Source organism: Brachycentrus maculatus, unplaced genomic scaffold (assembly GCF_059751285.1).
Source record: "Brachycentrus maculatus isolate JH-2025_06_01 unplaced genomic scaffold, ASM5975128v1 h1tg000095l, whole genome shotgun sequence".
In the NCBI taxonomy this organism is placed as follows: Eukaryota; Metazoa; Arthropoda; class Insecta; order Trichoptera; family Brachycentridae; genus Brachycentrus; species Brachycentrus maculatus.
In genome coordinates, this window is record NW_028280849.1 from 53857 (window position 1) to 79351 (window position 25495).

The 25495-nt window shown below is 37.7% G+C and overlaps 1 protein-coding gene across 17 annotated transcripts in view; it reads right to left on the reverse strand.

Annotated features, from left to right (window-relative positions):
• The window catches only part of LOC148310441 (spectrin beta chain-like), a 118965-nt gene that overhangs the window by 19073 nt on the left and 74397 nt on the right, over positions 1-25495 (reverse strand). For all 17 annotated transcript variants that reach the window (XM_088258420.1, XM_088258412.1, XM_088258422.1 and 14 more), the window contains 23 exons: positions 23515-23666; positions 21257-21430; positions 19960-20248; positions 19253-19424; positions 18682-18810; positions 17861-18073; positions 16853-17050; positions 15871-16000; positions 15308-15457; positions 14542-14678; positions 13298-13553; positions 12612-12757; positions 11947-12070; positions 9430-9680; positions 8690-8849; positions 7858-7996; positions 7158-7339; positions 6314-6553; positions 4881-6234; positions 3953-4794; positions 3119-3363; positions 1836-2059; positions 1004-1200 (listed from right to left, as the gene is read on the reverse strand). In XM_088258420.1, coding sequence (XP_088114546.1) covers positions 1004-1200; positions 1836-2059; positions 3119-3363; positions 3953-4794; positions 4881-6234; positions 6314-6553; positions 7158-7339; positions 7858-7996; positions 8690-8849; positions 9430-9680; positions 11947-12070; positions 12612-12757; positions 13298-13553; positions 14542-14678; positions 15308-15457; positions 15871-16000; positions 16853-17050; positions 17861-18073; positions 18682-18810; positions 19253-19424; positions 19960-20248; positions 21257-21430; positions 23515-23666 — 6104 coding nt within the window. The remainder of the gene's footprint in view (positions 1-1003; positions 1201-1835; positions 2060-3118; positions 3364-3952; positions 4795-4880; positions 6235-6313; positions 6554-7157; positions 7340-7857; positions 7997-8689; positions 8850-9429; positions 9681-11946; positions 12071-12611; positions 12758-13297; positions 13554-14541; positions 14679-15307; positions 15458-15870; positions 16001-16852; positions 17051-17860; positions 18074-18681; positions 18811-19252; positions 19425-19959; positions 20249-21256; positions 21431-23514; positions 23667-25495) is intronic.

The following is a 25495-nucleotide window of genomic DNA, read 5'->3' on the forward strand; positions in this document are numbered from 1 at the left end:
CAACTCATCTTAGGATGATATGAGAAATTTAACAAAATCATAATAAATAAATAAATTTATTAAAAAATCACTCAAACAAAAATGCTTTAATTTCCTTTGATATTCATAAAAAATATTAATTAAATATTTATAATACATTGATCATTAACACATCTCTCATGGATGGTAGAAGAGTGTCGAGTTAAATAATAGAAAACAGGCCAACCACAACCATTAGAAATATAAACAAAAGAAGACAAAAGCGGAAAATCATACAATGAGAAGTAGCATTAAAAAAAAAAGTATCTAAACAATAAGTTTTCTACACATAAACCTTCGATTTTCAACGATACAATATTCAAGTCCAATTATTTCAATTTTAAACATTCAAATTTGTGTCTGCCACACGGTGATCCAATAAACTCACGCATATGGCGATATTTAAGATAGTTACGAGTCATGCAGGATCTGATTGAAATGTGTACAAGTGTAACTTCACTTTATTTATGATTACTTATTATTTGACCCCAAGAAGTCACAGTGATGAATACAGTAAACGCCACTATAATATACACTCATATAAGGTTTTTCCCTACAACGTTTGCAGCAGTTTTCCTAGAATGGTGATCCCCGTATAACGCAGTAGGTCCGTATATTCAGTCAAGTCATTCCCGTTAATTAAAATGTAAAAACACAATTTAAAAAAATTAATCTACTTTAACGTTCCCCCTGATAACTCGGAACCTAGCTCATCTTTATAGGGGGGTTTACTGTACATATTTAGATTTTTGTTAACTGTAATTAGATTTTTGTTTATTGTATTTAGATTTTTGTTCACTGTATTTAGATTTCTGTTTATTGCAATCACTGGACATGCAGGCTAACCTTTTCGGACTTACAAACAAATTACACCGCTAAAACCATTCGGAACGGGAGGTGTTGGCACATAGAAAACTAATTGTATTAACTACAGCATTAAGTCTAACACGCAAACAAGATACATGGAATAAATTGAGTTTCTTACCGTGGTGAGTCGATGTAGGGCGCCGAATCTCTCTTCCTGGGCGGCGGCCGACTTCTCGAAGGCCTCGTGCTTCTTGATGAGGTTCTCCACGTCGTCAATAGTGTGACCGAGCTCCGAGGACATCAGGTACGGTTCCTGGGCGATCAGCCAGGCCTCTGCCACGGCGGCGTCACGAGCAAACTGGTACACCTCCAGGACTGGGGGGAAAGTCACAAATTAGGAGTCAGAGAACTTGATAAGTTGAATCACGTATCACACAGATCATTGTAGTTATCAAAGGTTTAAAGGCATCATCTCATTATGTACAAAACGGTGGCTCAAAGAGTCGCGAACAGTGTAACTGGGCAGGTCATATGGCATGTCTGAGGAAAAATTAGACGAAAAAAGTGCTTGCCTAGTCAAGCAAAGCCTAGAAAATTTGGTGGTGGATTTACAAACTCGTATTTATTTTGATTGGCAGTGACAGGGATATTGAAAGCTTTTAAATGTAAATTCACAGTAAAATCGGGATACAATTTTGTTTAACATTTTTCAATAAATTTCGGAACTTAGTTTTTAAAAAAATTGCTTTGCAAGAAAAGGTCTGTCAGGAAGCCTAGATGCCTCAGTATCAGATCTGGGAATGCGGTGGGACCGCTTTCAATTGAGGCCTAGACCAGGACGCAGAAGGGTAGGTAGGCCCCAGACTAGATGGTCTGAGGACATTAAAAAAGTGGCGGGCCTGCACTGGAAAAGAGTCGCGTCCAAGAGGTAGTCCTTTGTTCAATGCTGGGCACAAGAAGAAGGTTGAACTAAGTAAGGCTCCGCTTTCTGCAACGTTGTCGGTACTCACTGAGCTGCAGGTTCTCCCAGCGCTCCTCCCAGCGGCGCAGCAGGGCGTGGCGGTGGTTGTTGAGCCCGAGCAGGCGCTCGCGGATCTCCTGCGACGCGTAGTGCTGCCGTGCCAGCAGCCCCTTGCCCAGGGACACGCACGCCGCCAGGTTATCCTCGCGGGCGTCCACCTCGGCCTTCAGCGACTGGTGGTTGTTCATCAGCAGCTCCACTCCGGACACATCCCTGGAAAGGAAACATTATTTGTTTTATATCGCTCACTCCTTTCAAGAACGTCATAAATCAAAAATTGACAATTTTCAGTTGTGCATGTTTTCGGAATGCCCAGAAAATGTAGTATATACTAGCAAAAGCGGCATTTTATCTTAATGTTTACCCGCTACAGGACAGTAAAGTGTTGTTTTGGCATTTTGAAGAAAAGGTATTGTTTAATAATTTTTTTAAATATACTGAAAAAAATTTAATGGAGAAAAAAAGTTCAGGTTTTACCTAAAAAGATCTTTTGCACAGTAAAAAGTTCAATAAGTGGCTTGATATTTATTTTTAATACATTGTATTATATTTTTAAACTTCAAAAACGTTCTCCTGAAAAATCAAGTTTTTTGATTTATGACATTCTTGAAAGGAGTGAGCGATATATTAACATCTTCTTCTTCTTCTTCCATTTTCGCTCCCTAGATGGAACATATGGCCAACACGAGACGTCTCCAAGTCACTCTGTCACATGCAATCTCCTTGGCTTTCTCCCAGGTCAGTCCGGCATCTCAAAGATCCGCTGAGTATAGTCAATGAATGGAGAAAAGAGACATGAGGGGTTAATGCTCTCAGGTGGCATTCTAAGGACATGTCCCAACCATGTCCACCTTCTCCTCTTCAGGACTTCCAGTATAAGTATGAGTATGGGGCTGTTGGGTTCTTCTCCTCACATCCTCATTTCTGACAAAGTCAAACCACTTTACACCCAGTATTCACCTTTGACATTCAAGGTAAATTTAACATCACACAAATTTAACATTGGCAAGCACCATTGCTTAGTTGAGTAGTCCCTCGACTGGCAACTCATTTCAATATCTCAACATTTAAAGGAGATTTAGATCAAATCAAGTTTACATAGATATAAGCAACATCTCTTGTTGCAAAGTAAAACCTAGGCACTAAGTTTTGTCTGCCTCTAAAGTGCAGTTGGTTAGCATGTTTGGCTATCTCTCGCTGCTTGGATAGGTTATAGTGCTCTATGCCCCATCGAGTGCGGATAAGGGTTAGTAGAAGATATGGAGTACAGACCTGGGCTTCTCGCTCGTGTTCATCTGCCTCAGGACGTCGTCCATCCAGAGCATGAGGGTCCGCACCATGTTGAGGAACTTGAACAGATCCCCCGTGTCGGCGAGCTTCAGCCTCCTGGCGTCGCAGTCGGCCTGCAGGGCCGCCCACGCCGCCAGCACTTCTCCCTCTCGGTTGGTGATCTCCTTGGCCTTGTCTCCAGCGTAGGAGGCTTGGAGCTTGGCAGACTCTTCTTTGATTTGTTGCACCTGGAACAGAAGGTATTAACATTAGATATTTCCAAGTTTGTGACAGTTGTTTGCTACATTGTCAAAGCATTAAGGTTAGTTAAATTATACATAATTTGTAAATTTTTGTTGATGATCATTCTGGTAACTTAGGAATTTGTAATTGAAAATCTGACATTAATTGATTCATTAATTGAATCTTACCATTTTTTATTTAAGTTTTTCTAAGTAAATACCAGTATTTCTTAAAATCTGTGGTGACACGTGTTTCAATGCATTCCGCATCATTTTCAAACACCGTATTTTAATGATTTTAACACCTGATTTTAATGATTTTAGCCGGAGTTCAAATGTTCCACGTTCATTCATAACAAACATTTTTATATAATCATTCAGCAAATAAATCATTTTCAAAAAAAAATACGCATCAAAGACGATGTATATTTACCAAATCTTCTCCCAAAACCGCTACCATATTTTCTTTAAGGTGTATATTTATTTTAAAATGGAAAATAATAATGTTGAACAGTTTCATTTCTAAAACATGACTCAAAAACTCACTAAATTATAGAGAAAAGTGAATAATAAAAGTCAAACTTGATTGACTTACCTGTGATTGCAGGGTCATCAAGTCTTGCAAGAAGTTCTGGTGCTTGCGTTGCAACGCAGACACGCTGGCGGCATCCCTGCCCAACTCGTCGGACACTCCTCGCTGTCGCTCCACGATACGGCTGAGCGTATCCTTGCAGTCATGGAAGAACTTGTGCAGCTCCCGGGAGGCTGCCAGCATCTGCGTCCTGGTCTGAATCAGCTCCAACAGGTCCTGCCACACGTCATTCAAGTCATCCTTCCACTGCGCAATGGTGGCAGTATCGGAGTGTCCCATGGAAATCATTTGGTCGGCGATCCTATTGGCCGTGCTGACTCTTTCCGAGCCGATCGCTTCGGTATCGCGTGCGAACTCCTTGAACCTCTCCCACAAGAGTGTGACGTGATCGTAATCCTGGCCCAGCTCCTGGGATCCGGCAACCAATTCCCTTTCGGCGATCCATTGCTCCAAATCGTCCACTTCTCTGTTCAGCTGGAAGAGTCTGAGGGCTTCGTCCAACTTGGCTCTTCGCTCTCCGGCCAGATCTTTTAATCCGGCGTACAGTTTGTCTACTTGGGATTGTTTGACGGATATTTGCTCACTCTGAGGATGCTCTTCCATGGTCAGTTGTCTCACTGTTTCTCCGAGCTGTCGGATCGTTTCCGCGTAGTCTTCGACGGCCTGTTCCAAAATGTCGTGCTTCTTGATCAGGTTCTGTGCGGAGATTTCATCCTTTCCCCTGTCTTCCACCATCATGTAAAGCTCCTGCTCGCTCATCCACGATTCGGCCTCGTTGGCATCGAAGAAGTATTGTTGGGCCTTCTCCGACTGCATGAGACCACTGTTTCTGTCATTAATGGCATCTAAAATGAAATAAAATAAATTCATTGAAAGAAACTGAAGAGATTAAAAACTTCAAATAAAATCAAAAAGTATTAAATTCACGTACCTTTGAGCTCTTGCCAATGCTGTGTCAATTCCCTTATTAATTGCTGGAATTCAGGGGCAGATTCGTGGCCTTCATCAATTAGCTTCTGACCGTTGCTGACCACCGTGATGATTCTAGCTTCGTGATTGTCGATCTCTGTTTTTAATGACTGGTTCTTCTTCTTCAATGTGTGGACGTTAAATAGTGAATTGCCGTATTCCTTGCTGGTGGCCTGAGGCATCTTCTCTCCTATCCACAACTTCTCATCCTCGACATCTCTGCAGAACTGGAAGGCTTCCTTCTTCTTTTCCAGCTGCCTCTGCCTCTCCACGAGAGGAGCCTTGAACTGTTCGAATCTCTTCTCGACTGCGGTTTTCTTGACCTTGATGTCGTCCATTTTCTCGGGAACAGTTCTCTGCAAGTACTGGGCTTGAGTTTCTAGTTCTGTAACTTGACGAGCCTTGACAGCCATCTGAGTCTCGATCATTTGTTGCTTCTGCATCAAGATATTAACAGATGCCAAATCGGATCCGGTATCGGTATTTTCAATTTGCTTCTCAAGTTCGTTCATCCACGAGTCAATATCGTCGCAAGTCTGGTGAAGCAGAACTTCCCTGTTGGCGTCAAAGAGTTTTTCACCCTTATCTTTCGTGCTCACCTCCAAGTTCACAAACTGATCACTGAGATCAGACATCTTGGGTGAAATGACGACGGCAAACTCGGGCTTTTGTTTAACGAGTTCCTCTGCAGCGTTTTGCACTGCCACCAGCCTTTCCTTGTTGGCGCCGATTTCTGCCTCGAACGCCTGGTGACGTGTCCATTTCGAGTGGATGGTCTTAGCGGAACGGTAAGTGTCATCCTGGGCAGTGAGGTTCTTCTCTTGGACCCATTCTCCGAGTTCGTCGCAATCTTGGAGGAACTGGTGCAATTGCAGTTGATCCTGGAGTTTCTCCAGTTGTTGCAGGGCCTTTTCGCGGTTGATGTTTCTTCGGGAATCGATGTTCTCAGCCTTCTTCTGTACTTTATCGGCATCGAAGTGTCCCTCCTCCGACAGACGGTTAGCGAACTGAACCACGGAGTTGATCTTGTCATCGTTAGCTTCCATGGTTGTAAGGAACGCTTCGTGTTCCTTGATGAGGTGATCGGCTTGGTCCAGGGTCGTGGGTTGTTCAGCCTTGGCCAGACGGTGCTCTTGTTGAGCCAGAAGAACTTCGGCTTGACGAGCGTCCCTTTGCAGCAATTGCAGGTCCAGACTTTGGGACAAAAGTTGTTGGCGATTCTCCCACATCTGTTGGAGCTCGGCCCAACCGTCACGAAGAGCCTTCAAGCGCTCCCTCAAGAACATGTACTGCGGATCATCTTGAGTGGATGGTTCCTATACAAATAAAATATTAGAAATTAAGATAAAGAAAAAAATATATTATATTTTGAAAGAGATACTGAAAGAAACATACCGCTGTAATCTTTCCTCCATACTCCATCATCTTGGCATAATCTTCAGTATAGTTGTCAATCTCTTCCCTGATGGTCTGGTGTTGGGACAGGAGCCTCTCAGCGTCAGCCAGGGAAGCAGGAATGTCCTCAGAAGCCACGTCTGTCTGTGTCTTGGTGAGCCAGGACTGGAAGTGATCCACAGAGCGGAGGAAGCGATGGAGGTCTCCGGCCTCTTCCAATTTGGCATCGCGTTCCTTGAGCTGCAATAATACATAATGTTAAGTGATTGTTATCATTCTCAAACAGTCAACATTCTTTACTTGTAGTACAAAGCATTTAATTATCATTTTACAAATATGAACCAAAATTGATTAAAACTGTAAAATGCATGTGGAAAAATCACAACATGGAATGAGAAAGATCACCACAGTGGTTTATAATGAGTTTATTCAAGAATATAACATGATTTAAATATTTTGTTTACTAAATTTATTTTGTATTTATAAATACCAAATTATAATTTAATTTGTATTGAGCCAATTACTTTTAATAGGTGCTACAGTAGGGGCTTTCAAAAGGCAATTTTTAAAATTATTTCTTAACCCTTTAAAACTGGTTACATAAAAACCGAGTACTACAAGAATATTCTAGGATTACTAAATCCATGATTAAAAATCTCGAATATTCGAAGATTAAAAATCTCAGAAAAAATGATAAAATATTTGCTTGTATTGTATAACATATTTTTGAATGGGGAGGTTATAATTAAAGATAAGTTTTGTTTTTAATAATTTGCCGATTCAAAAGTTGGATGGGACTGGTGTTGATATAACAGGGTACAGGTAAGGATTGCAGTCGAGTTACCATCTGCGTGAGCTCCTCCCAGATGATCTTGATCTGCACGACGCGCTCCCTGATGAGCTCCGCCTCCTCGGGATGCTCTGCCTCGATGGCGTCGGCCTCCCTCGTGAGGGAGCGGATGCGCGCCTCGATGGCCGCCAGGTCGCGCTCCATGCCGGACACGCGACGCTGCAGGGTCATCACACCTGCGCAAACAAATAACACATTAATATTAATAATACATACATACATTCATACACCACACCAACATGGATCACTGACTAGTCTGCCAATAAACCAGGTTCTTCTTCAAATCCTCATCCGCACCCGATAGTGCAGAAGGCACTTCATCATATAAACGCAGTGTTATCTTGATCGATAACTCATAAAGGAATGGTAATTATCCCTCCGCTTCAGGTACCAGTCCAGGGCAATTGAATAAATATTAATGTGAAAAAATCACTTATATTTATTTTAATCGAACCCGGGACCTCCAATACGGTAACCGAGCGTGCTCACCATAACACTACGGAGGCGGACAGAATAAGTCAGGTTAAGGCCCAATATTTGATAAATCTCAACTTAATTTTCTTCAAACCGAGGTTATTGATAAACCCAGTAGTCGGCTAGTTGATTGACTTAGTAATCGGTTAGTTGAACAACCGAATAGTTGGCCGACCCAGTAGTCCCTCCACTTCACAAAAAAAAAAGAAAAATAAATTACCAGTAAGATCCATCTCCAAGTTGTCGGTAGCTTGCAGAATGCGCTTCTTGTCTTCAATCCAGGACACGGTCTCGCGACACTCGATGTGGAACGTCTGCACTCCCTGGGCAGAGTTCAGCTCCTCCCTCTTAGCTTCGGCCTATATTAAAAAAAAAATAAGGATAAAAATCAGACAATATGAAAAAAAAAATATTCCAGCTGGACTAAGTGATGGGTGCAATACTTAGTCAGCCATATATGTTTTAAAACTTTTTTTTATATAATAAAATTATATAAATCTTGTCCAAACAAAATTCATTCTAAAGAGTATGGATGGAATGTTTTGTTTGTACATGATCTAAAAATGTATTTAAAAAATAAATAAAATAAAAACTTATAACTGCGGGTCAATTCACATAGTTTTGAAGTTTTCATATGATTATCTGCAATACTAACTGCAATTCTAATTACATATTAATAAAGTACTCATTTATTTCAACAAAACCAAAGGTTGGAAATTGCTAAAACTAAATATCAGTTTTATGCACATTTGATTGTTCAATTTGACCTCGATTAGATTAAGTTTAGTTTTCAAGAACTCACTTCATGAGGTAAGAAAATACCTTTGTTATAATAAATAACCAAAGAAATATTTCCAATCGTCCATTATTTGGCGTACTGTGAGAATAAACGCATTAGTGATAGAATATTTTATATAAATAGTGCTATCTATCATTGTCATTGCGAGAGTCCTGACAATAAGACGACCTCGCCTCAAGGAGTGATTGCTGAAATTTTTTTCATAAACAAATTCGGTAACAGTTATACATTCCTTTAAAGGTGTATTTTTTACCTTTTCTCGGAGTTGTCCCCAGAGCTGGTTGAGCGCCTGCTGCTTGGATTGGATGAGGGGAGAGTCGGGATGCTCCACGTGCAGCAGCTGGCGAGCCAGCTGGTTGACGACGGCCACGCGGGATGCATTGGCGTTCATTTCCTTGTCGAAGCCGTCATACCTGAGAATGAAAAAAGAAAAATGATGATGAAATAGAAATATCTGTATGAATTACCCTCCTAACATCAGCATGATCAACTAACTGCCATTGATTTCCATCTGTTTGTTACGATACCGTGGAAGTGCAATTCATAATAATAACTGCGTTATGGATGCTATTACGTAACTGCGTTATTGATGCTATTATGTCTCATCTTATTTTAATTTTATTTACGGCTAATGCCTTAAACGTTATTAACAAAAATAAGTACAATAACAACAAAGAATACACTAATAAAAATCGTCATTACAATAATCATCACTATCAATAACAAAAGATTTTAAAACAATTTGTCACATAAACGACTGTTACATACTTGAAAAAAATCTAGAAAGACTTTTTGCAATAAAAATTGCAGATTGGTGCAATAAAAATAAGCTCTAAACTCACAAAAATGCCAATAATTATGGAATTCTGTAAACACAAGAAACCACTATTTTTCAATTACTCGATCAATAAACTATACTTAGAGGTATAACCTTTGACACCAAACTCATATTGATGCTTATCTGAATTGGACATTGTGACAAAGTTCACAAACCTGTGCTTCATGATCTCGACATCCTCAATATCCCGGGCAGGTACCATGGTGGACAGCATGCGGTCCTTGTCGGCGATCCACTGCTCGGCGTCCGACGCCTCGGAGAGCAGCTTGCAGAGGGACAGGGCGTCCAGCAGGCGCTGGCGACGCAGCCGCGCCAGCTCCGTGAGCTCCCCGTGCCGGGAGTCGATGGACGCCAGGCGCTCAATCACTTCCGGAGACTGGGCGTCTTCGGGCACCAGTTGGGAAGCCTTGGAATCAAATTCAAAAATATATCAAGTCAAATGATAAAACAGCATTTTGTTAAACTTATCCGATGTGCCGTAAGTCAAATACAGATGTGCCGCAGTCAAATTTAATGTATTTAACATTTTACAATTTTTCTTTGTGTATTTAAACTCGACTTTTTTTAAAGAAAATATCAATTTCAAATATAATAGATAAGGGCTCAGAATTTTTGTATTCCTCAGTAATATAATTTTGTATTACATGAAAGTATTATGATATAAAGTTTGCAGCAACGGAAATAAATAATTTGGGAAAAAATCGGGAATGAAATCACCTATACACAAACGTTTCTGTGTGTGCGCATGTAGCGTTCTTTGTAAGTATAAGCGAATGTTGTAACGTGCTTAGTCCGTCAGTAGTGCGCAGATCGTCTGACTCAGCGGTCGTGTCGCTACACTAGCTATTGTGGCTACTTGTGATGTATTTTTTTTCTCGTTTTCAGATAATTACCAGAGCTGGCATTATAAAATTATTACATTTCAACTTCAACTATGATTAATAAAAGCAATATTTAGGAATATGTATTCACATTATTCCCGTTTTTAAACCACATTTTCATATGGTGTACAAAACACATATCACCGGTGCACGCGTAAGTTTTTAGCACCGTAAGGGAAGGGTTTATAAACAATGACAAATTATTTTTCATAATAGTGTCTTTTTTTCAAAGTGTAGTATAGAATAATTATTATAAGTAAATAATTTTTAATGGTCTATATATTGGGTTGATGCAAAAGTAATGACCGTTTTTTATGATCCCAGGTAAAAAAAATTTTTTTTCTAAATTTATGAAAAATATCTTCTTTTTTATGATTCCATTGTATAAAGGATGCTTTTCCTCTACTTTCTATTCAGTTTTGGCCTAGCCAGAGTACAGTTATGACCCCTTGTATTTTTTCAAAATGTCGCTCGATAAAGTGCATTTACGTCATTGTTTACTTTATGAATTCCGTAAAGACAATACCGCGAGTGTGGCAACCAAAAACATTTGTGAAGTGTATGGAGCAGATGTCATCAAAGTTCGACAGGTACGAAGATGGTTTACAAAATTCCGATCTGGAGATTTTTCACTCATTGATAAACCACGTACCGGGCGGCCATTGAAGTCTGATGATGACAAGTTAAAAGTCATAATTGACTCCAATCCACGTCTAATCATCAGGGAGATTGTGTCAATGATGGGAGCCAACCAAACAACCGTATTAAGACATTTGAAGCGTATGGAAATGGTTTCGCGGTACGACGTTTGGATACCTCATCAATTGTCGGCTGCCAATTTATTGGATCGTGTTTCAACGTGCGTTGATTTGAGTGCGAGACAAAAACATGAACCTTTTTCGCATCGTTTGGTGACGGGAGATGAGAAGTGGGTCGTGTACAACAACGTGACAAGAAAAAGACAGTGGGCTATACCTGGAGAAGCCCCATTAACAACTTCGAAGGCCGAAACCCAAAAAAAAAAGTTAAACTTTGTGTTTGGTAGGATGATAAGGGTATTGTGTGTTTTGAACTCTTGGAACACGATCAGACAAGTACAGCAGAACGATATTGTCAGTAATTATCCAAATTGAACATGGACCTTCAAAAGGATAGACCAGAATTGGTAAAAAGAAAAGGGGTAGTGTTTCATCACGACAACGCGCGACCACATGTGGCTATGATGATCCAACACAAGCTAAATGAGTTAAATTGGAATGTTATCAAGCATCCACCGTATTTTCCAGATTTTGCTCTTTCTGATTTTCATTTATTCCGATCACTGCAAAAAAATTAAATGACGAAAAAAATTATACAATAGAGCAGGTAAAAACATCCCTTACTTCATTTTTCGCATCAAAATCCACGGAATTTTTTACTACTGGTATTAATAAGCTTATAGAAAGATGGGAGAAGGTTATAAGAACTGATGGAAATTATGTAATTTATTAAATAAATAATACATATTAAAAAAAAATAAAAAATAAAATATGTAAAAAACGGTCAAAACTTTTGCATCAACCCAATATTTTAGCTTTTGGTGTGCCGTGGAATTCTAGGAAGAATTTTGGTGTGTAAGGTGCATTTGGTGAGTAAAGGCTGCAGAACACTGGTGTGTAGGATGCTAAAATTATGCAGCATTTTCGTGGTCATAAGGTGTGTGAAGAAATAATGATCAGTCTCGCATGTTGGGAGCTCATCATATGATTGAGAAGTTCAACTTTGCTTATATTTTGAGAAAGATAATGTTACCTGTTGCTTAAGCTGTTGAATAACAGTGGCGTAGTTCTTGAGTTCATCTGTTACGTCCTTGTGCTTCTTCAGCAGGCTCTGAACTTGAGCCTCGTCACGTCCAACGTCTTCTGATGACACCAATCTATTACAAAAATAAAAGTAATTAATTTTCACCTACTCGGGTAAAACTATTTTGATTTTATTTATAGATTTGACATTTAATTTATAGAACTTCTTTTTAATTTAAATATCAAATAATATAATCAAACACCGATTTTTTAGAGTCTATTAAGGTACCTACATTCCCCATTACTAATTGTACACTTGGCCTATACTTAACTATTGTTTATCTTACAATTGTTACTGCACATGTTAAGCTAACTGTTACTGAAGTATCTAGAATTGTATATGTAGCTTTATAAGGACAGTCAGCTCAGTCCATTTAATTTTCACAGTAGTTTGAAAATGCCATAACAAGGCGAAGCAGTTGTCGCAAATGTTATTTTTATGTGTTTTTAATAATAAAATACAATTAAGTTGACTCTAAATATCAGTGTTTGATTTTAATATTTAATATTTATAAACGCTATTTCGATTCATAGTTGTTTTTTGGCAGTTTGAAGTATGAATTTTCTACAGCATAAAATATGATTTCGTCCAAAATTTTAATTGCTAATGTCTACCTGAGTGTGTCGAGCATCCAAATGTCCACATCGTCAGCATCAGCAAACAGTTGGTGATAGCGGACTGCGGAGTCCAGGCGATCTCTACGCAGCGACACTACATCCAACAGATGACTCCAAGCCGAGAGAATCTCACGGAGACGATCCTGAAAGGAAAAAAAATAAAGCCGTTATTTTCAGTTTATTATTTTAGCAACTCACGACTGACTGAAGACGGTCTTACTTTGAAGATCTCAGATAACTGAATATTTCAATGTTTTAAAATTAGTACATGCTTAACCCTGATGATGACAAGGTTAAACTTGTCGAAAAATAAAAAAAGTGGTAAAAAACAAAGTTATTTTATTTTATAAATTTATAATTATTATTAATTATTATTAATTTACTTAGTAAATACCACTATTTCTTAAATTCCACTATGACACGTGTTTCGATGCATTCCGCATCATTTTCAAACACTGTATACGGTGTTTTTAGGTTTTACCACAAAGTGACTGCCGAATCAATTAATGAAATTATTTTATAAAGTTTATAAAATGTGCCACAAAGTATCTGCGAAAAACACTCAAGAACAACTTATTTTTCCTCATGTTGCACAGTGTGTACGAGTGTCATACCATGGGATACCTAGGACTTGCCTCCATTTTGAAGTTAAGGGGGGTGGGTTTTAGATAAATGATAGTCACCTGGATCCTGTCGGAGCCGAAGTGGCCATCCTTGATGAGCTCGTCCCCGACGCCGGCGACGGCCATGAGCTGCGGCTCGTGCGCCTTGACCTCGCCCTGCAGCGCGTTGTGCTTGCCGACCAGCAGGTACACGCTGGTCATGTCGTGCCCCACGTCCTCCGCGGAGGCGATCTGCTCCTTCTCCTTGATCCAGTTCTCCTCGTCGGCCGTGTCCCAGTAGAACTGCCACAGCTTGCGGCTGTCCTCCAGACGCTTTCTGCGATAACAAAATGGTCAAAATGTAATAATAAATTTAATTAATAATAACTTTTTTAATTAATGCTTTACTTAGTAAATACCACTATTTCTTAAAATCTACTGTGACACGTGTTTCGATGCATTCCGCATCATTTTCAAACACCGTATGAAAATGATGCGGAACGCATCGAAACACGTGTCACAGTAGATTTTAAGAAATAGTGGTATTTACTAAGTAAAACATTAATTAAAAATGGATAAATTTTACCACAAAGTGACTGCCGAATCAATTAATGAATTAATAGCTTTGTTTAAAAATTACTATAAATATTTTAATATTATAATATCTATCGGTTTCGAAGCTAACCGCTTCTTTAAAAGCTTAGAAAACTGGTAGACATTATAATTAATAAAATATTTATTGTGATTTTTAAACAAAGTTATATTCTAATTATAAAATAAAAAATCACAAAGTTATTGCTTTAAATATAAATTGTGAATGAAATAATGAATGTCGGTGCAAATTTTCCCCAAAGGAGTACCAATGATAATGAATGTCAAAGTTTGCCTTGTCAAATGGTAAGATGTAACTTGTATAGCAATAATAACATCTGTGGATATTTGTATGTAAATCTGTCATAAATTAAAACCTACATAGAGGCGGTGAATTTTATTTTTTATTATTTTTACACAACTTCTATCTTCATAATAAAATAAAAAAAATTAATTTAAAAAAAATTTCATGTAAAAAGAACCCATTTTCCAGAGAAAGTCAGACATCAATTATTTTACTCTCGAAAAGGTTAAAAATTAAAAGAAGGTATGCATCCTGGGTAGAAGAAATATGGTCGGTATTCCTTTTATCACAATAATGATAATATAACCAACTCTCGCGGGTATGCCATATATTCTTAAACCTTTGGTTACCAAAATCCGATACATCGGCTTACGCTACTCTAGCGAGAAATACCAGATCCGCAGTGGAAAATTTTTCCCCTGCACATTACCTGCGTTCGATGGCCAGGCGCACCAGTTCTCCGTAGGCGTCCTCCAGCTGCTGGATCCTCTCGATGGTAATGGCCGGATCGCACGGCCTGTATCCTTCCTCCTGCTCCAAGAAGCGCTGGCTCTGGGTCACTACACTCTGAAACAGTATTAATTGAATAAATAATAATAACTTTTACATTTAACCTTTCCTATACTGATCATCCAAAAATTACACATGATCCGATGAGGGGTACCAAAAGACCCCAGTTCATATTTGTATGGAAATTGTAGTACGCAGCTTGCAGCAAGTACCAACTTGCCGCCAACTGAGTTATAGGTGTCGCGTCCATTCCAATGCGCCGTCAAGCAGTGACTGAGTGCAGCCACCCAATAAGCGAGAGGCCGGAAATCGGATCAAACGAAAGCCGACTAGTTAAGTTGTCTCACTCTCTCCTTACGGTTGTAGCACATTTATAAGAGTGAAAGAAATATCATGTCGCTAGTAGACAAAAAAATAATGTGCTGATATATTTATAAGTACGAAGATCTCGCGGCACCGACTGATTGTGCTTTTTGTCAAAAACAGTATTTTGAAACATTTAATGATTTGAAATTATAAAAATAAATAAGGGAAAAATTTCTGTAACATTATTTTTGAGATTACAAAAAAAATGGAGTAAGTAGCTCTTATAATACTGTAGTTATCGAATTCAAAATTATGGGGGATTTCATTCCCCCCATTAGATCTGGCTAGGTTAAATATACAAAACAATGAATTAATTTTACCTTGACCCTTTCACCGAGGACGTTGATATCGGCTTCAACCAGCGAATGCTTCTGCAGCAGGTCCTCAACCCCCATGAGATGCTTTCCATAATCATCTGTCAGCAGACGCATCTTGATCTCTTCCATGGAGTCCAAAATGTACAGCATTTCCTAAAATTCACAGCAAAATTTTATTAAAAAACATTGACAAATGGGTGTAGCAATCAACAATTCTAAATACAAAAATACTGTAAAAGCCAAAGTACAAAATTATACTTACATAGGAGAAAACATCAAAAGCTGTGAATGAAATTAGTAATTTATATCAAGGGAAAAAAAATATGTGTGTGAATTTTTTTTAAATTATTTAAATGGTTTATTTGCTTTTCCTGTGTAACATGTAAATTAAAGAGTGGTATTTTTTTTTGTTTAGAACTATCGAAGTTTATGTTTGAAAAAATTGTAAGAAAAACCATAAATTGATAGTATTTTTCAAATAATGCTAAAATTCAAATTATCTTTGCTGAAATTAACAATCTTTAACTGTATCTGTGTTCATAACAAAGCAGTATTTTTTTACGCACCTGGAAGTTTTGTTGCAGTTGAAGAGAAAGTTCAAGACGACCTCGTCTTGCCTTGAGAAGCTCAATAAGGTAAGCCCAAAGGCGGATAACATTGTCTCTGCGTGCGCTGATACGCTCCACATCATGGTATCTAAAAGAGAAAAAGATAATTTAACATAATGTAATAAAAATTTAAAGCATTATTTTTTTACTTCTCCATATCCCTTAGTTGGGCAAGCCATGTCATTCGTATGGATTACCTATGCCTACCCAAAGCTAATCTGTTTGATGAGCTTCTCGAAGGAAGACGAAAGCAAGGAAGACAGAACAGGAGGTACAAAGATCAATTGAACGCCACGTTGTGGTTGGCGGGGATGGATGATGATTGGGAGTCGTGGGCTAGAGACAGAGATGGATCGAGAAACTCCGTGAACAGTGTTCATGAGGTCTCTGCGCGCGGCTACACAACAGAATTGACGAGGATACGCAGTGCGCAGTGTGTACTCGAATTATTAGGTCCGAAATCGGCATGTTCAGTCACATACTCATAGATAGACCCTGCATATGCTAAAGACATATCGCTCACTCCTTTCAACAACGTCATAAATCATAATACTAGATTTTTTAAGAGATCGTTTTTAATGTTAAAGAATATAATGAAATGTATTAAAAATAAATATCAAGCCACTTAGTACACTTTTTACTGTGCAACAGATCTTTTTAGGTAAAACCTGAAGAGTTTTTCTCCATTTGAAAAATATTTAGTATATTTAAAAAAAACAATTAAACAATACCTTTTCTTCAAAATGCAAAAACAACACTTTCAGCCCTGTAAGGGGTAAATATTACGTTTAAAATATGCCGCTTTTGCTGGGATTTAGTACATTTTCTGGGCATTCCGAAAACATGCACAACTGAAAATCGTTGATTTTTTATATATGACGTTGTTGAAAGGAGTGAGCGATATACTCGGGCGCGAGTTAAGAGCTATTATTATTCCTACCTCTCCGCCTGCAATTCAGAGCACACTGCAACGACAGCTTGCACTCTTTCTTCGTACGCCAGAATGTCAGTCTCGATGGCTTCGTGTTTCTTGGCAGCGGCTTCCACAGCGGCGAGATCGAAGCCAAAGTTGTCCTGGCTCACTAGACGCTGGTTCTCGGACAACCAGGTCTCACGCATAGATGCCTTGCGGTTGAAACTGAAACAAACAAAAAAATATTAAATACTCATATATTGGATTAAACATTTTATAATGTTCTCAATATTATTATTGTATTTTTTTTTTTTAAAAGAGAAATATTTGTGTTTTAATTATTTACACAAATATTTCAATTTCATACTATTTCTGTGAGCCTAAGCGGCTCATCATTAGAAATAGGTATCAAATTGTGGCAGAGTGCGTTCGAACCGAGAAACTCTTACTTAAGAGTCCGCGACACTAACCACGGGACCATTACCCGACAATAATATTAATATTTAAAGCGTTTACTTTGTGCTTAGTCATTCTTACTTCTTTTTTTTTAAATAAAATACTTTGACTAAAATCCCTAGTGCATGTCAGATCTCGGCCCTTAGTGCATGTTTGTTCTGCAATCCCTAGTGCGTTGGTCCTCGGGTCGACCAAAATTATATGTAGTTATAAGTATAAGTGTGTGAATAGTCCTATAGTAGTGACATGTAGTATTGTTTGCATGCTGTTGTAGTGATTTTCCTAACGAAGAGACGGGGGTACGTTTTGAAACCGGTAGACAAAAAATGTATATGAAAACTGCACGTAAACGATGATCACGAATAATCTTAACAAAAAAAGAATCTTTACTTTCAACAGGATATTTTCGACATAAATTGGGGGGAAAAAACGTAAATGCGGGTAATAAATGTACAAAAATATATCGGGACTGAAGTAATAACACGTGATTGGCGAGAAAATGTTAGATCCATGGACGTAAAATCCGGGTGTCATTGTATATAATAAACATATATACATATATATTGAGAATGTATTTACCGGGCAGCCAGCTGTTCCAGTTTCTCCTGGCGGATGAGTTCCTCGCGGAGAGCGAGTTCCCTCTCGTGCTCCGCCTTCTCCAGCCTCTCCCAGGCCCGGTTGATGTCGGAGATCATGGCCCCCTCGCGAGGAGTGTACGGGCGCTGGTTGTTGGCGCGCATCTTGGACTGCAGCGTGAACAGCAGCACCTCCAAGTTGCCCTTCTCCACGAACCTGGGAAACAAATTTCAGCTTGACAAACAGTAATATAACTTAATAAAATTAGTAAACACTGATAAAAAAATAAAGAGAAAATTAAATTGCGACTTATCGAATACTAGGCCATAACTCTAAAATTAATGAAAGAGGCGAGCGGAGGGTGGAGACCATTGGAGACAGACCATGAAAGAAGCAAACCAATCATTACATAGATTGTAACCCACGAAGAAGAATAATATAACTATGTATTGCCTAGTCACATAGGAAATTATTTATTCTTCTTATTTTTCCTTCCATGTTAGCTCCTTAGGTGGAGCATATGGCCAACACGAGACGTCTCCAAGTTACTCTGTCACGCGCCATCTCCTTGGCTGCCTTCCAGGTCAGTCCGGCGTCTCGAAGTTCCGCTGAGCATAGTCGGTGAATGGTCGTCAGCGGCCTTCCGGGGAGGCGGAATCCTCGGTGTTGGAAGAAATAATTCCAAATCCACCCCCGAGGAAATTATTTACTTTCTTACTATATTTTTTACTTACTTTTGATCCTAGGTTTTTCTATCAATTGGTGGAAACTAAACCCCACACCAGTATTGATCCCCACTAACAAAAATACAAAGCATGTCTTACTTGGGCGGTTTCTCAACAGTTCTGTAGTTGGCAAACTGGCCCAGTTGTTGCTGGACTCCGACCAAAGAGTTGGCGAAGGTTCTGTCGCCCAGAGCTTCGATGGTGCTCTCAATCCACTGCAGAAGATCACTAAAAAAATAAAAAACAATTAGAAAAAAGTTTTATGTTTATTGGTTATAATTAGTAGATTTTTTTAAAAATCCATTTAGATTTCAGTGCATAAAAAAATTAGAAAAAGTAATTAGAAAATGTTTTATTTGTTAGTGCCCTATGCACTACAAAGTATTATTCGTTTGTAGCGCATAGGGCACTACATCATATAAATGCAGCGTCATCTTGATCGCTAACACATAAAGGAAAGGTGATCAGCCCTCCGCTTCAGGTTGGTACCTTCAGTCCAGGGTAATATTGAATAAGTATTAAAGTGAAAAAATCACTTATATTTATTTGACTCCCCTCCCTGGAAATGGAACCCGGGACTTCCAGTATAATAGTCGAGCGTGCTGACCATTACACTATGGAAGCGGACTAAATGAACACAGGCCTGAGAGTGATAGGAGAATTTGCATACCTGGTGAGTGATTCATATTCCTTGATCATGCGATCATTGTCCATGGCAATGCCGACGACCTTTCCGATACGTTTCCCTTGCACCGTCTCTTGCTTCATCTTGCTGAAGTAATGGTAGTATGTCACCACATACGTGATGATGGACTTCTCATCCGGATGTTCCACAAAGATATCTAGAAATTTTAATTAGAGTTAGAATGACAATAAAACAAGTTAACAATAGGCTAAATATGATAATAAACTAAAAGTAAATTAAAATATCAATTGCTATGAGAATTGATTTTTATTGTTAAAAAACACATAAAAATTAACATTGTGACAATTGTTTCGCCTAGTTATAGCATTTTCAAACGAACGCATTTGTTTATGTATGATAATGTCCTAAGAAGAAGAAACGCGTCACATATTAACATATACATAAATAAATGTAGAATTCAATCCAACGAAAACCTTGTTTTATTTTGGATAAAACAATTCAATATGGAATTCTACCAACTGTCTGCAGATACAATAAACAACTTAGTAGACTCAAAAACTCTGTGTTTGATTAAACAATTAACACAATAATCAAAATGGAATTCTAAAAATTAAACGCCAAATCAATAAATAAACAGTAGTATGCCATGTAACCACCCAAACATTCATATTCTTCTTCACCTATGTTGAGGTGCCAAAATGTAGATATAAAGGTTTGTTATTGTCGCTCACCTTCCGCGTCCAGCAGTTTGGTGAGTCCCAATTTGTCCTCGGCGACATTGAAGGCATTATTCAAGTTATAGATGGCGTTGGACTTGGAGAGCTTCTCCACCTGGATGAGGTCGGGCCGGTGCTTGTGAATGATGGCGTTGAAGGCGAGCCCATCGCGCCAGGAGGTGGTGAAGTTCCTGACGTTGACGTTGTGGTAGCCGGCGGTCTTCATCTGGCACCACAGCAGCAGGGCGTCCTTGGCCGACTTAGTCTCCTTGTTGTCAGACTCTTCGATGGTGATGTCTTGGATCTATGAGCAATATAAAAATGATGTCACAAATAGGCAAGTAAACATATTAAAATATTTTCATAAATTAATTCGGCAGTCACTTTTTGGTAAAATCCAATACATTTTTAATTTAAGTTTTACTTAGTAAATACGATGTTTGAAAATGGTACTGAATGCATCGAAACACATGTCACAGTGCATTTTAAAAAATAGTGGTATTAACTAGGTAAAACTTAAATTGAAAATATTAAAATATCTTTAAAATTTTATCATTTTCGATATATATACACAACAAAAGCGAAAATAACTATGTAATATTTCCAAATTTTACAATTCAGTGGATACCAGGTTTAAGGAAAATTATATCATACAAAATTACTTCAACTCGCTAAAAGTGTCAGAAATAAAGACTCTGTGAAATAGAATAAAGAAAACCAGGATTAGAGAAATATACGAGATTGAAGATGTTGTTAGGTGGGGAAGGCAACGAAGAAGACAATGGTATGCGCATGTGAAGAGAATGGAACCATCCAGGCCAACAATGCCAACCCCGAAGTAGACGACTCCCGGGCAGACCACCAAAGAGATGGATTGATGGCTGGGAACCGACATCGCAGGAGGCTAATCCCTCTTAAAAACAGGTCGCAAGGCCAAGAAGAGGAATTCTTCATAATACAACTATATATATTTTTTAAAGGAATAACCTGCAAAGCTTCTACTTTTAGAGGCTTGTCTGTAGGCAGGATAGTAAGGATAGGGAAGGTAAATGTGAAAATACATCACAAACACCCAGACCAAGTGAAAATAAGTCTTTCTTGAATTTATTTTGCATTTGGCGGGAATCGAACCAGGGACGCCAGTTTCGCAGTCGAGCATCTACTTAACTACGCCACGGCGCCTGTCTAAAACCTATTATTAGAAGATTCTGACTATATTAGCAGACAAACAAACAAACAAACCAACGTGTAGGAAAAAAATGTTTTTGTGCGTCAGAAGAGACATAAGATTGATTTTCAGCAAAATAATCACCTGGAATCGTAAGATGATGGTCCAGATGAGCCCAAGGTTGAGTCTAGGATTTCCATCCACAATGTCGTGGGATCCCATGTTCTCCAAATGTACCCTTTGCTCCTTCAGGAACTGAAGGGCTTTGTCTACGTTCTCCAAGCAATGGATTCGCATTTTTCCTTTCGTTGGGCGTGGCTGAAACAAACAAAAAACAAGATTAGAAAAATAAATAACACATTTTTTTAAACCCTTATCAGCACTCCAATGGTGCATAAGGAACCGTGTCATATAAATGTAGTGTTATCTTGATCGTTAACACATGAAGGAAAGGTGATCAGCCTCTGTTTCAGGTCCAGTCCAGGGCAATATTGAATAAATATTAGGGAAAAAATCACTTATAGTTCTTTGCCCCCCCCCCCCCTCCAGAATGGTAGCCGAACATACTGACCATTACACTACGGAGGCGGATAACATATAACAAATAACACATATCGCTCACTCCTTTCAACAACATCATATATCAAAAAACTTGATTTTTCAGGAGATTGTTTTTCAAGTTCAAAAATAGAATATAATATATTAAAAATAAATATCAAGCCACTTATTGAACTTTTTACTGTGCAACAGATCTTTTTAGGTAAAACCTGAATGTTTTTTCTCCATTTGAAAAATATTTAGTATATTTAAAATAATAATTAAACAATACATTTTCTTCAAAATACAAAAACAACATAATCGGCCCTGCAGCGGGTAAATATTAAGTTAAAAATATGCCGCTTTTGCTGGGATATAGTACATTTTCTAGGCATTCTGAAAACATGCACAACTGAAAATTTACAATTTTTGGTATATGACGTTGATGAAAGGAGTGAGCAATATTTGACTAATTAGACATAATACTTTTTTGGCTAAGCTTCCACAATAGTTACAGATACTATCTCTAATACAAAGATGCGTAGAATCGAAAAACATTATTCTTGTTATTGTTAACCTTTCCGGGAGTATGGACGTAAATGAAAGTCGGTGTGAATTTTCATTAAAGGAGTATCGACATTAATGAACGTCATAGCCTGTCTGTCAGTTGGTATGATGTAACTTGTATAGTACTGACATCTGTGGATATTTTAATGTGATTTTTTCATAAAATAAAACCTAAGGATGTTGACTTTTTTTTTAAATATATATATATATATTTTTTAAAGTATATGAGCACATATAGAATCTATAATTAAAATACAAATTGATTTTCTTCTAAATTGTTCCCATGTCTGAAATATTGGATGAATTTTCAATTCAAACATGCTCCTGACATACATTTGGATACAAGACAACAGCAATGAAAATTAATTAACATCTGAGCGATGATAATTAAGCATACTTTTAGTTTGTGACATATTTTAATAGTAAGTCCTACATTCATATAAATAACACTTGTATAATAGCGACAAACAAATCTAAAAATACTCATTTAGAATCACACATAGCTAATGAATGAAATAATATTAATAAACGGAGTTATTCATAACTAAAGTGAGTTATCAGTCTTGTCATTTAAATGAAGATGATTTGTGGTTTTCCAAATTAAGTCATTGACACAGTAATCATATCACTTTTTTTTTTACTCTCAGAACTAGTGTAGATCACTTTACACACGTGTAACATTTACCAATTCTAATTGAATTGGTAAATATGTAGAATTGGTGAATGTTACATGTCGCTCACTCCTTTCAAGAACGTCATAAATAAAAAAAACTTGATTTTTCAGGAGAACGAATTCAAAGTTTAAAAATATAATACAATATATTAAAAATAAATATCAAGCCACTTATTGAACTTTTTACTGTGCAACAGATCTTTTAAGGTAAAACCTGAAGGGTTTTTCTACATTTGAAAAATATTAAGCATATTAAAAAAATAATTAAACAATACGTTTTCTTCAAAATGCAAAAACAACGCTTTCTGACCTATATCGGGTAAATATTAAGTTAAAAATATGCCTCTTTTGCTGGGATATAGTACATTTTCAGGGCATTCCGAAAACATGCACAACTTAATATTGATGATTTTTGATTTATGACGTTCTTGAAAGGAGTGAGCAATGTGTGTAAAGTGATCACTAAATGCCAAGACATCCATATTCTCCTTCATCTATGTTGAGATGCCAAAAAATAATATGAAAATATATACTGAATGGCAGAATCGGCCTGGCTTTGAATGATGTGATGTGAGAATGCGAATCTAAGGCCGGAATCGGCACCACAAAGAAAGGGTAAACTCACCAGGCGTTCTCCAGAAAGCACCTCGAGCAGCTTGATGAGCATCTTGCCGTCGCGCATGTCCACGTACAAGTCGCCGATGCGGCAGCCCACGCGGACCAGGTGTGAGTTCACCCATTTCTGGAATGTCTTCTTCTGAACACCCTCTCGTTCGTCTGGAAGCCAAAATAATGACAATTAATTAGGTATACGGTCGAGGCTTGAATAACAAATTTGCCTTAGCGAGTGTTTTGGCCTAGAATTTTCACTCATGAATTACATGAAATTATAGTAACTTTAAACATAAAGAGTAAATCCACTCACGGGTAGACATAGGCTATAAAAATTGAAAAGTTGAAGCCTAAGTAGGGTCATGATAAGCGGTGTTGCATAAGCCGTAGCTAGATTTCAGAGTCACTTGGATATTAGGTAAAACATCATTCTTCAGTAATTCCTGCTCTGTCCAAGCGGTCAGACTATGGAATTACCTCTGATTGTAAAAAATTACATGCACCTACTCTAATAACTTTTAAGAAACATCTGAGACATTACTATTTATTTATCAATAGAATCTGTCCATCGATCCTCTTCCCTTAGTTTTTCCCTCTACCTCCTTCCTTAAACTCTCTTTTTCCTTTGCTCTCCTTATTATCATCTTTTGTAATTTATGTTTTTTTTTTATGTTAATTTGAAATTTATGTTTTTTTTTATCTACCCTCTGATTGCAGCTTTATAAAGTATCAAACGTTTTGATCAACATCACTAGTCTGTTTTTGGTTGGTTGGAAGATATTGCTTTTTAGCAATAAGCCCGCCAATGTACTTATTTATTTTCTGTACATGATGTTTAAATAAATAATTTTTTTTTTTTTAACTTAATTTCTCGACAAGTCCCTCCCCCCCTCAAGAGAGATGAAAATTCCGCGCAGAATTAATGGCGGGAAATTGATATTGCGTGCGAAAATCGACGCGCCATTAAACAATATCAATTTTCTTATAAGCATTCTAACCGCAAACTTATGTACGTAGCAATTAACAATCAGTACATCGAGAAAAATAATATGAACTAATAATTATTTTTACGGCACGCTAACCCGTTTATCAAATACAATATTTTGACGCATTTCCATTGAATTTAACAGCTTACTAATGTGATTTTTATAATATGATTTTAGTTCATACATGGCTTTCGAAAAAACAATCGTAAAACGGAAAAAAATATTAGCGTAAATTTTAAGTCAAGTTTTTACGGCGTGCTTCAATCCACGTTTCTACTAGATTATATCAATACTATTATCATTAATTATCTCGAATGCCGGAGAGGCGAAGATTGTTTGCAAAGACAGATTGGTGTGACGTTCGATGCTCTCTGCCTACCCCTGCGGGGAAGCGACGTATTGGTTGGTTAGTTGTTTTTACCAGTCGTATAATAATAAATAATAAAACCCTTATCCGCACCCAATGGTGCATAGGGCACTGCATCATATATAAACGCAGTGTTATCTTGATCGTTTACACATGAAGGAAAGGTGATCAGCCCTCCGCTTCAGGTACCAGTCCAGGGTAATATTGAATAAATATTACAGTGAAAAAAAATCACTTGTTTTATTAATTTTACCCCCCTTGGGAATCGAACTCGGGACCTCCAGAACGGTAGCCGAGCGTGCTGACCATTACACTACGGAGGCAGACAGTATAAGAAAAAACAAAAAATAAATGAAAAAAATGTAACGTAAATATTTAGAAATTATTTTATAAAACGACTGCTGGTAGACGGTGGTTCTTATCAGTTAATGCTTATTAATCAATTTGATTGAGATATGGTATTCTTACTTTTTTTACGTATAAACGATTAAAATTGATGCGTTAGTATTTATCTCCCATTTTTTTAATAAAATAAATTACGATATTTATTGTAAAATACTACAACATTCCTTAGCAACCGTATGTATGTATATTGACGGAAAATAATTGATTACGTTTATCAAAATGAACGAATCTTTTAA